Genomic DNA, 12,458 nt, shown 5'->3' on the forward strand with positions numbered 1-12,458 from the left:
ATATATGTGTATGTATATGTACATTTTATGTGTGTGTGTATGCGAGCGCATACACACATACGCACACGCACACGCACACGCACATATGCACAAGGTAATAAAATAAACAGTTATAAGAAAGACAGAAATGATCAACAAATCGAATAATTAAGAAATATCTTATAAAATGTTATTAAAAAATAATTACCAAGCCTTTTTTATCTATCCAATGAAGACGACCTAAAATTGTTAAAGCTGACAGTACCCACCAAGAATAGCATACATCTGGTAATTTTTCAGGCCTGCCATTTAAACCACCAGAAGGTAATTGTCTCTCGCATAACCACCATCCTAAACGATCAGCATCTATCAGATGCAGATGTCCTAAAAAATTACCTTAAGTGAAATAATATATTATGTATGTATGTAGTAGTTATTCTGCATATTGTTGTATATACCTGTGATCGAAAGTAATCCAACGCAACAATAAATTAAACCCGCATGACTTTCAGATCCTGGCTTTGAACCGAATCCTCCATCAAAATTCATACATTTCAATACAAATTGTACTGCTTTCTCGACATCTATTGCATCTAAGCAGTTCTGAAACAAGTTAACACGATACAAGGAATTTAAACTTTTTTTATAAGTACCTTCCTATTCGTAAGCAAAAATTTTCAAGAATTTACTTTGTCTAAGATGTGTTATGGTTTTATGGATCTGATAAGTATCATCTTTAAATCCACTAAAGCTAAAGAATCTTCATGAAAGCTGAGTTTCCAGGATATCCATTCCATTTCACACATTTGAATACATTTTGATTTAAAAAATTAAGTGTTACTATTTTAAAATACTTTGATTTTGTGGATACTTAAATGTAATTATACTTAATGATATTTACCAAAAGTGACAGAGTAGCAACGGCACAGAAAGAAAATCTGACATCTACTTCACCCCATTGATCACCCACAAAACTTCCATCTAGTTGTTGTCTTTCTTTGACATAACTGACGACTTTATCAACATTTATTACATCCAAGGCATCATATATACACAATATTTGAACTGCACTAAGTGTATAAAGTAAATGTGGATCATGTTGTATACTGGCACTGATGCCACCATTGTCATTTTGACATTGTCTAATAAATTCTAGCACTTCTTCCTTATTAGTTTGTTCTAACTTTCCCATTAAATCTAGAGCGGTAAGGCCCCAGTACATGCCAGACATCCTCATGTGTTCAGTCTGAGAATAATTCTAAAAAATATGAGTCAATACATGAAGTGAAATATTTAAAAAAAATATATGTTACAATAAATATATATATATGTATATATGTTAAAATATATATTTTATCATAATTAATTACTATATAAATAATTGAAATATTTTTACATATTCATCTTTGTTGGTCCCGTATGAAATGAGATAGTTTGCATGTTTCTCTATTAATAATTTTGGAATGTTGTTCGGTAGTTCAATGTCGTGTCTCAACGTTGTCTGCAAAAAAAATGAAAAAGATAAAATATAAATAATTACTATTATCCAACTTATCTAACATGTATGTTTTAATACTTGGTCTTTATAGATATAAATAATCGCAATATATAAACATTAATCTCAAAATTATTATAAAAGTTATTCATTATTAAGTTATCATTATTAAGTTACATAAAATTTTGATACGAAAAAAAATGAGTACTACATTTCCTAAAAATAAAAACTACTTCGTATTAACTTTTCTTTTGACACTGGACAAGTTAAAACTTACCATTTTGCAATCGTTGCAATTGTATAATACAATTGTTAAATTACATTAATAAAGTTGATTTTGTTAAGATTTCGTCTTCGAATCTACGACTGCATCCTAAATTTAATTTGACATTGTTTAAAGTCTGATAATCGAAAAAGTACTTTATTAACCAAAAAAGATCCACTAAAGTTTACTAAATGCACTTGCTTTTGCGCACACTCCTTTGGGATTTAAAGTCACTAGACTTTATTATTGGATACATGATAGAGGCACAGAATAAGTATAAGCACAGAATAAGTAAAGTACATATAGTATGGACACTGAATGTCGGTATCTTTAATATAGTGGAATGGATCCCAGGTCACATGATTCGGCGCCATGTTATGGGTTGGAAAGGCGTTTATAAATTTGAGTTTTTATAAAACTAGAAAGAACTTTTTCTAAAAAAAAAAAAAACATAATTCAGTTGTGTCATGAAAATTGTTTTGTTATAGCGAATATATTTTTAAATCAGAATTATATAATAATATAATGTTAACGAACTCATTACATAAAAATAATATTCACATTAATAATAATAATAATAATATTAAACAGTAATAAGTAAATTAAAAATAATAATTGATTAAATACTATATGAAAATTGTAATTGAATAATTATGTATGAAAAAATAATATATTGCATGAAAATTGTAATTAAATGTGAAGTTGTAATTTAATAATATATGTACACACACACACACACACACACACACACACACACATCAGGCATATTTTATTACAAGAATACTTTATCGTATACAGTCTATACAATATAGCGTCTCCGAAAAAATTTTATTTAATTTTTTAGTAAAACTTAATTTTATTAATCCTTTACCATACTTTTCTCTTTTAAATTAAAAAAAAATTAAGCTTTGTACAAACGACGTACCATAGCTCTCACCCGTGATATTCATGGCCCGATTTCCTTATCACGAGTCTCAATATTGTAGATGAAAGGGTTAATTATATTTTATGCGAAGGAGATCCAGCTAATCTAACTTAACTTGCAATTTGAACTTGCTGAAGGCAGTTACATTCCTAGGTATCAATCATGAAACTTTATCCCTAGGATAGAAAGTGAAAAGTGAAAAATTTTTCTATTAATTTCAATGGTAAAAATTTTCACTTTTCACTTTCCATTCTAGGAATAAAGTTTCATGATTGATACTCTGATTGGAAATCGACGCATGCGCATTAAAAATTGGGGACCACAAAAAGTTAAGTATCCATACTGTATGTATTTATATTGTGACTGTGCTATGAATCTGTTTTCTTGCACGAGGAAAGATTCAGTACCAACTTTATGAGGCGAAACAGGTCAGGTATTCATAGTCGATTCTTACATTTAAGACTGTCTTAAATCAATCTTAAGATGTCTTAAATCAATTTTAAGATGTCATAAGTCAATCTGAGGATTGAGGTTGAGGTTTTAAAATAAAAAACGGATTATGAATACCGCCCCATGTTTCACAGTTGATAGACTGCGCACTTAGAAAGACGCAGAGAAAAAGTAGGCGTGGTTTGGCTAAACTGAGCACATCATATAATCCTTCCACCATGGTATGGAGTGCTACTAATGCTAGTGATGTCAGTGTACTGCTACACACATGCACACGCATTTGTAGCCGACTCGTAACGTAGCTCATAGCTGGTAGTCACTCTAACGCTAGTACAGCTACAGGCGGCGCGCTAGCTGTGACTTTCCTCGAAAGAAATGTCGTCGATGACGACAATCGCCGCGGCGGCGTTGGAGTAAACATTGAAACATGTCCGGGTCCGGACCGAATGGTCGTATGCAGACACTCGGTCAACTCGGTGACGACGTTCGAACGGGTGCGGAAGTAATTTGCGCAGTCTGTGATAAGACTGACAAGTTGTCGAGGTGTTCGCGCTGCAAAGTCGTCTTCTACTGCACGAAGGAGCATCAACGACGCGACTGGAAACGCCACCGGGAGTTTTGTGCGACTCATCCCGCGGCCACCGTGCCTGCGGAAGAGCCGTTCTCCCTGCCTGCCGTTGCCACAATTGCCACGAACGAGAGTTTAGATCGCGAGATCCCGTCTAAGCGGCATCCCTCTGTCGGTAATTGTAAAGCCCCGAAGGTGGTCGTTCCTAACCTAAACCTAAACAAGACCTCGGCCGCACCGCGGAGCTTGAACGTCAGTAACGTCACCTCGGAGTCTTGTCGGAACGTGAAGCATCCAGCAGGTATGCGCGCGCGGTTTCATATTCATATTGTTAAATTGTTGTCAAACTCATTGTCAGATTCTACACAGTTTTATGCAGTCTTACGCAGTAAGAGGATTTTGCGCGTTAATGACATTTAATGACAATAAGAATCTCGTTGCCGAGATAACTCGCGATATAAATAGCCAACCTTACTGATTGCGCATTTCTGCATTCTATCGTTAAAGGCGTTTTATTGTATCTTAATTATAAGATAATTACATCGCCTTAACGTAATGTCAAAATGACAGTTTTTTTACTTATACTTGTTCTGATTGCAGATGCGAGTGTACAAGAAGAAATCGAGTCGAGTCAACAACAACGGAAAAGAAATCAGAATCTTAAGAAGAAATCGAATAGCGGAAAGGCAAGGAGCGCAAGAAATAACAAAGCTGATGGCTGGACGTCACCTATAACGTATGAGGGAAGTTCAGAGGATACTATACTGGGAGCTCAAGCCGAGCTCCTAAATCCCATTTTAGAGAGTTCCAGGATTTTCGATAGTTTGAGCAACGCTGATCTTGGCTCACCTGCTCAACATCGTAACGGTATGAAGAACTTGTCGGAGATACAGGATCAGGAAGAAGACTTTTCACCTCCTTTTCTACATAGGAACAGAAGTAATCTCGAAGAACTTCTAGACAAAATTTGTCAGTATGTGATAAGGGATATGGACAAGTACGGTGTATGCGTGGTAGACAAATTTTTAGGCAAGGAGAGGGGTCTTAAAGTGTTAAATGAAGTGTTAAATATGTATAGTGCCGGATTATTTCAAGATGGACAATTGGTTTCTAATAAAGGTAGCGCAAATGACTTAAAAACGATACGTGGCGATGAGATAATATGGCTGGATGGAAAAGAAGAACAATGTGAAAATATTGGCACACTGATATCACAGGTCGATGCAATCATTATGAGAGCCAATAAAATGCACAATAATGGGAAAATAGGAAATTATACAATCAATGGAAGAACGAAAGTGAGTATGATTTTTTCTGTTTAATTTCTTTATATATTAAATAATAGAACATGATTTATTTTACTTTTAAATATATTGCAAATATATACGTACACATATATATATGTGTGTGTGTGTGTGTGTGTGTGTGTGTGTGTGTGTGTGTGTGTGTGTGTGTGTGTGTGTGTGTGTAATATAATTGAGATTTTTATTAAGATACAATTTAGATGAATCTTAACTCTTTATCGTTATAATCGATACGATTATACGAACGTTATGCTTTCTTATTTTTATTAGATAAAATTAAACAGCAGCGTAAGACAGTTGTTCGCTTAGTAGCCACATGGTGAAAAGTTTACAAAATATATCTTTCTCCTGATTTATTTCTCATTGGCGTATTTGGTTATCGTTTACATGGTGGAAAGTATTAATGCGAGATACACATGATTTTTAATCGCGAATAATACGACGAGGTGAATGCGATAGACAAGGTCAGAACTCCAAAAATGTAAAGATCTGTGAAGGAGTATTGTATTGTATGTCGAAAGGAGGAGGAGAGTGGGATCGCGCCAAGTGCAGTCAGTCACGTACGCCGCGCGACTCCCACCTTCAGCCCTCTTTCTCTTCTGATGTCGACGCTGCGCCGGTGACGCGATACAGTAAATTCGCTTTATACTACTCAGCTGCTCAATCGCATTGGCGACTAGTCATTTCTTTCCATGAAGACGGAAACATTTAGCAAAAGATAGATTATTTAGTTTCCACTCAAGCTTTTGTCTGTGTATTATTAACGTTAAAAAATGATAATAGCATTAACGTATTTTCATATATCACTTAAATATAATAAAATACAGATTTTTAATATGCGTAGTAAATAATGGAAGAAATAAATGTGTAGTTGAAGACGCGAAGATAAAACACATAAAGTGAAATTTCTTATTACAATATAATTATATATTTTTGTCTTTACAAAAAATTTACAAATCTTGTAATGAAAATCGAGATACAAAATAAAAGAAATACAAAACAGAAGAAAAATCAAAACTTTCGCTAAAGGAACAATCATGAAATATAAAGTTGATACGTAGAACATCCTGTTATGAAATTTTCACGTTTTTATAATAGCACGCTACAACAATTGAATATAATTGCTATTGAATCCTATAAATCATCTTTTGTTTTATCAACAGATTCAGGATATTTCTCGTATTGTTCGCGATTGTATTGCAGCTCATCAAATTATCAGTTTAATAATTATTTGAATTGTGATCGTTATCATTATCCTTTCGTATGATTTAGCAGTATCTATTTTTAATTAGATTACTCATAATAAGACAAGGACATTGTATATGATAGTATATCTGTATTACATATGTTAACTCGTTTAATTCTAAGTAAAAGGTAAAGAAAACCTGGATCATTTCATTTACTATTTTATAATACTTTATTTTATATACTGTCATTTTTACCGCTATGTCATAAGTTATGCGCGTGCGAAAATATTTACAATAATACACAATCTCAGTTAATCCGTCTATGGATGTATACGTGTTTTCGAGTCATAAATATCTTTATCCGAATAACAAGTGACGAAAATAAAAACCTAGTATATATTCACTTCGTTTATTCTTTACTACATAAATTATGATGATAATTAATGATTGGAGTTTCAAAGAAATATGTCTACGTTTAGTTACGTGTGATGAAAAATCTAAGACATTTTGATCAATGACCATGTTTTTGAAAGTCAAGACGTTTGAACATGTTGTATTTAACACAAACATATTTAATACAACATTTTACATTTTTTAAATGTAGAAAGCATTACGTAAAACATTTTGTGTATTGTAATATATTTAGAACGTTTCTTGGGTAACATACATACAAGTGTACTTTTTATAATATTTTAAAATCAAAATTAGCAAAAGACCGTATGTTAAAGAAAGTGTACTTAGAAAAGTATATTGTTTTTTTTTCTGAAATATCAGAAAAATTAACGTATTAAAAAGAATTTTTGCGGCTTTATCATCGGCTTATTATAACAATAAGCAGACTTTGTTATCAGAAAACGTGAGATTACGTACATAAGGTAATATGCTTTCAATGTGAACTGAGTCAGCCAATTATTTTTGTTTTATAATTGCGTCGTAAATGTAATACAATAGTATATATCGATTTGACAAGATAAAAAGAAGTATAAAATATTTTGTCTATTAACGACTATTATCTATTAATGATTATTCCCGCTCATCAATAGAAATGATAAACAAATGATAAACGTATCATATATTAGACGTATTAAAAGTGTATATTATATATGTTATATATAATTTTCTCTCTTCCATTAAATTATATATTTATGCTGTATTAAAATAAATATAATCTAGGCATAATTGTGTTTAAAATACAACAATGCTAGTCATCAATTATTGCTCGTTGTCTATATGTTTTTTCTTTTTAAATAAACTATACATGTAACTATACATATAACTACACAGTTTGTACTTTAAATTATTTAGTAGTCTTGTATACTTCTAAAAAATATAACATTCTAAAAAATATAACATTTGTATCTTTTTTACATAAATATTCGTTATAGTAAGATGTAAAATTTGATATAAAAAAAAATATATATCAAAGAGGGAAAAATTACGCGCGTAAATATCTTTGCAGATCTCTTATTGCAGCAATATTAAATTGTGATGTCAAATATAAAAAATTAAATACATTTTCTCCTTGCGCATCGGAATAAATTAATACCTTCCCATCATTTCATGTTTGATAATATAAATTTGTAATAAATTTTTTCTTATCTTGCGTAAAATCGACTTGCGTTGAGATATTTAAATAATCGAATATTTTCAGAATTTACAAAGCTAGTCACAATTCATAATCTATCGCTTATATATTCTCTTTTAATAAAATATATTTTTCTTCGGAATTCCAGGCGATGGTAGCTTGTTATCCTGGTCATGGTTCACATTATGTAAAACATGTGGATAATCCTAACCGAGACGGACGTTGCATCACAGCCATTTATTATCTTAATCGAGATTGGGATGTTAAGGTGAAATTTTATATATGTATTAATATATTTTTAATTGTTAATTACAAGTCCAATAAAATAATTTATCACGATAGAAATTTATAAATAATTGTGTATTTTTTATTGTATGCAGGAGAATGGCGGACTTTTGAGGATATTTCCTGAAGGATGGCGCGATCAAGTAGCAAACATAGAACCTTTATTCGACAGGATATTATTTTTCTGGTCGGACAGGCGAAATCCGCATGAGGTGCAACCAGCGTTCAAAACGAGATATGCCATTACACTTTGGTATTTCGACGCCGAAGAAAGAAATCAGGCTTGCCGAAGATATCAAAGAGAAAGTGCGTAAACAATTGCATTGACTATCTTTTTCTGTTTTTTTTTCCCCCGAGCTACAATTTTTACAGAAAATGTCAATATTAATTAGCTAAGCTAAGCTAATTCATAATATTAAAATATATTTTACAAAACATTAAATAAAATTAGAATAAAACGTTTCTTTTTTATTCTATGTTTATTTAGTCATATTAATAAAAAATTAAAATTGTAATTTCGAAACCACAAGGTGACCTTTTCTATTTTGTGAATTACATGAAATTTATAAATATAACTCATAATTTCTTTTAGGAGATCTACATACGAAAAATAATGGTTCGTGAGATACAGAATATGAAGAATTATTACGCCGTCCGTTTGGACTAAAGTTATACTTGTACATAAAATATGTGTATTAAAATAAAATTATGTATTATTATGTATTATGATAATTTTTGCAGGAGGAATTGAATAATGTATGAAGAAAATTACGAAAATAATGTGTTTACAAGGAAGTGCAATAGACGTAAGAGTGTACTTTTTTTTACAGATAGCACTGTAATATATGTGATGAGTTAATGTGTGTAGTTGCAATTTATGCTTTCATGTGTGTGTGTGTGTGTGTGTGTGTGTGTGTGTGTGTGTCTTGTGTATCTTGTGTGTGTGTACACACAAATACATACACATACACACATAATTCTTTATTTCGATTTCTACATGTTCACATTTTTAACCTGATATTTAAAATATCAAATTCGCTTCCTAAATGTTTTGAAGAAAACTTATATTTGTGTCGATCATTAACTTCCGTTATGTAAAGTATTAACAATATTTAGAGCATGTTGCATTTGAAATATTTTATAAGCGAAACCATAGAATATAATATACAAAAAAATTTCTTCCAGGAAATCATTATTAATTTACTTTGATTTTAAATAAATTTGTTTCCGTAATATCTGTATGCGCTATATTTTTTAGCATCAAAGCAACTAATTGCTAAAGGATAAAATTATATTGCTCACACAAGGTATTAGTATTATTATGTTGTAATATTATGATTGGACATTAACAACTTTTTACGCTTAAAAAACGTATTTGATTTATTACGGCCAGTAATTGACTTATACTTCCAGCGCAACAAAATTGAAATAAATTGGGGCCCAGTCTGTACCTGTATAATGTTATGTATATTGCAAAACGATAGAAACACTGTGTTTAATATTCTATGTATCTATTTATATGAATTAATGGAAAGTAAGCATGCGCGTACCATCTGTGTCCTATTCAAATTTGATACATATTCCTGTTATCTCCTCTAATGTAGGAGATATAAAAAAAGCAGGTAATTAGAAAAAGATATGTTCATAATCAGAGGCGTGCTTCGATTATCTCTAGCTTTGCACACATTGCACATAAATGCATATACTAGGCACGCCTCTGTTTATGAAGTTATAAATATATTCTTAAAAATTGAAATTGTCTTAATATTTCCTACTGTATTATTGAACACAGAAGATTAATTATAAGAAATCATCTAGAAGTCCTTTTCATAATTAAATTATTTTTGCCCTATGGGCTTAATTTGTTTCGACGTTTATATAGACATTTTATTATATACGAAAATTATAATTTAAGGACTTATTATCAGCGCGTTTTCGAAATATTGTAAAAATAAACAAGATTTTGTTATCAAAGCGAAATAAATATACAAACTTATAAAAGAAATTACTCATGTATTAATATACTCAGTGTAACTCTATATAATGTCTTTATACAATGTAACTCTATATAATGTCTTTATACAGTGTAACTCTATATAATGTCTTTATACAATGAAGAAAATTGCTATGGTTTTTCATATAATTTCATATAATTCTCGATTTAAGTAACATTGATGTCGTTTGGAAGTTGACAATCTTGAATTTGATTAATGGCAGGCACATAAGATTGAAACGAAAAATTGTTTTTCGCGAACATTCCGGGATTTATCACATAACAATCAGAATAGTTAGTCGTATATGTTTCAAAATTGTCAGCAATCACAATGAGATCTGGTGTTGGAAATATCTGTAAAGCATGGTCATATTTCCAATATACTGGAACAACTTGAAGAGGCACTGGGGTCAGATGTGATTGACTGATGATGGCTTTGGCAAACTGAAATTTGTGATAAATATTGATATCATTATATATATATAAAACATACACAAAACATACATACATTTGACAGTATTTAATTTAACGTCTACTTACATGTTTAAAAAAGTGTTCTTCTTTTGGAAAACGAAGCGTATTCCTACACATTTTTGTCAACATATCTTCTCTTAATATTACAATTTCCTTTGTACAATACTGTATTCTACATGGATTTGTTGTAAAAATAGCGTTTGGTATCATTTTTGTAACTTCTTCAATAATGCATTTAGGTAAAGGAGGTTTTGGTAAAATTTTAGGAGAACCTAAATCGTGTGGGCCAGGTACAAAAACAAATTTCGTAGATTCCTTTATACTCGTATATTGTGTTATTATTTCAGCTAAATTTTTAAAACCAGTTATTAAAGTTTTCGCACTAGTTGTATTTGTAGGGAAACTTAAAAAATGACCACATAATACAAAAGCTATAGGAGGATAATCCATGTAACCATCTAGTATTGTCTTAAATTTTTGTAAAACATGTGGAACATCCAACCATAATTCTGCTATGAATACTATCATTCCATCCTGGTTAGTTTCTTCGTGGATTTGTAATTTTTCTGACATTTTTAGGGATATATTATGTGAGCCACCAAATGTATTTGTGTCGCCAAAATCTGATCGCAAGCTTTCCGACGATTCTATTGGTGGAAGATCAATAGTTTTTACATGTAATACATCATCCTTGTAAACACCATTAGCTATTACTATAAAGCCTTCCATGATAAAAGTATCTTGAAAATCTTATACATAAAATAAGAAAAATAATTTTGCATATTAGTATTATTATTGTTATATTTTAAAGATAGTATACCTTATTGAGACATATTTATGTATTGTATAGTAGAGTTAATTTAAAAAAAAAAAAAAAACTTCCAATCAAACTTCAATCAACGAAAATATTTCATATGGATGAATCTAGAAATCTTTCTAATATAATTTTTCAAAATATGATTAAAAAATGATTAATTATAGTTATAATTTCAAGCTCAAAATTTCATTGTCATATTATAAAGCAAATAATTTCATCATTAACTTATTTTTATCACACAAAATACCAATTAAAAGTATATCTTCAAAACTAATATTGAGAAATAACACATCACTAAACTTATGTGTTTGGTAGTATTTGGAATAAATTGGAAAATATTTTTTTTATTGTTTAAATTTGTGTTTTTCCATTGTCCATATAAAATATTTCCATATATTTTAAAATCAATATATTTTTTAAATAAAACCAAATACTTTGAAATGCAATAATTAAGTATATATAAAGGATATTGTATTGCTAAGGTCAATCTTGATAGTTCCACTTGTATCTTCCAGATAATATTGATCTTCCATTAATTGTGTTATCAGACCCATTATACATACATTCCCTGTTCTCAGCTCACTTAACAGATATTCGATAGGTATTAAATTTGTTTTATGTGTTTGTTGTTTTTCAAATTTAGATGACAGAAATTGTTTGTGCCTTAGAGTTTTGTACCATGCCATTTCAAAACGATATTTAAAAACCAATGATTTATATTGCGTTTCAGGGTATGAGTTTTCATTATCAATGATAAATTTCTTTTTAGAAATGTCGTATTTTATCTTTGGTATATTATATCCATCTATAACATTGAACACTGTTTCTGTATCTTTCAATTTATTTGGCTCTAAGCATTCTTCTATAGCAATTTTTATATGTTCGGCTCCAACATGTGGATCACTCAAATTTTGAGCCAGAATCAGTTCTATAATACGATTAAGCCAAGATTCACGTTCATTTTGGGGTATTTTTAACAATTGTTTTGCGAAAGATATTCTAAGCTCTCTAAAAAAATATAAACAATTATTGTTTTATGAGTTATATGCAATTATACATAAAAATAATATTATAGAAAATGTGTATTAAGAAAATATATATTAATTACATTACATTAATATGTAAAATATA

The 12,458-nt window shown here is 30.3% G+C and overlaps 3 protein-coding genes across 3 annotated transcripts in view; 1 reads left to right on the forward strand and 2 right to left on the reverse strand.

The window, feature by feature from the left end:
- The window catches only part of LOC108694150 (geranylgeranyl transferase type-2 subunit beta), a 2,447-nt gene extending 506 nt beyond the window's left edge, over positions 1 to 1,941 (reverse strand). Inside the window, exons 1-5 of the mRNA XM_018203456.1 lie at positions 1,752 to 1,941; positions 1,376 to 1,480; positions 881 to 1,237; positions 438 to 582; positions 188 to 363 (exon numbers count right to left, since the gene is read on the reverse strand). Of these exons, the coding sequence (XP_018058945.1) occupies positions 188 to 363; positions 438 to 582; positions 881 to 1,237; positions 1,376 to 1,480; positions 1,752 to 1,754 (786 nt within the window). The 5' untranslated portion in view covers positions 1,755 to 1,941. The remainder of the gene's footprint in view (positions 1 to 187; positions 364 to 437; positions 583 to 880; positions 1,238 to 1,375; positions 1,481 to 1,751) is intronic.
- Positions 1,942 to 3,405: 1,464 nt separating this feature from the next.
- On the forward strand, positions 3,406 to 8,896 carry LOC108694139. Its single transcript, XM_018203441.1, has 6 exons — positions 3,406 to 3,983; positions 4,283 to 4,980; positions 7,907 to 8,026; positions 8,139 to 8,349; positions 8,636 to 8,659; positions 8,785 to 8,896. The coding sequence occupies exons 1-6, from the start codon at positions 3,542 to 3,544 to the stop codon at positions 8,796 to 8,798; spliced, it is 1,509 nt and encodes a 502-aa protein (XP_018058930.1). The 5' UTR covers positions 3,406 to 3,541; the 3' UTR covers positions 8,799 to 8,896.
- Positions 8,897 to 10,204: 1,308 nt separating this feature from the next.
- LOC108694121 (DNA polymerase epsilon subunit 2) overlaps positions 10,205 to 12,458 on the reverse strand; it is a 2,536-nt gene continuing 282 nt past the window's right edge. The window contains exons 2-4 of the mRNA XM_018203410.1: positions 11,799 to 12,335; positions 10,577 to 11,261; positions 10,205 to 10,480 (exon numbers count right to left, since the gene is read on the reverse strand). Of these exons, the coding sequence (XP_018058899.1) occupies positions 10,205 to 10,480; positions 10,577 to 11,261; positions 11,799 to 12,335 (1,498 nt within the window). The remainder of the gene's footprint in view (positions 10,481 to 10,576; positions 11,262 to 11,798; positions 12,336 to 12,458) is intronic.

This window comes from Atta colombica, unplaced genomic scaffold (genome assembly GCF_001594045.1).
Source record: "Atta colombica isolate Treedump-2 unplaced genomic scaffold, Acol1.0 scaffold116, whole genome shotgun sequence".
NCBI lineage: Eukaryota > Metazoa > Arthropoda > Insecta > Hymenoptera > Formicidae > Atta > Atta colombica.

What these genes read in the sequence shown, in the direction of transcription:
- LOC108694139 (XM_018203441.1), top strand. Translation starts at nt 3,542, where the DNA reads ATGTCCGGGTCCGGACCGAATGGTCGTATGCAGACACTCGGTCAACTC. An exon ending in GAACGTGAAGCATCCAGCAG is followed by an intron (nt 3,984 to 4,282) that starts GTATGCGCGCGC and finishes TTCTGATTGCAG; the next exon opens with ATGCGAGTGTACAAGAAGAA. An exon ending in CCGAAGATATCAAAGAGAAA is followed by an intron (nt 8,350 to 8,635) that starts GTGCGTAAACAA and finishes AATTTCTTTTAG; the next exon opens with GAGATCTACATACGAAAAAT.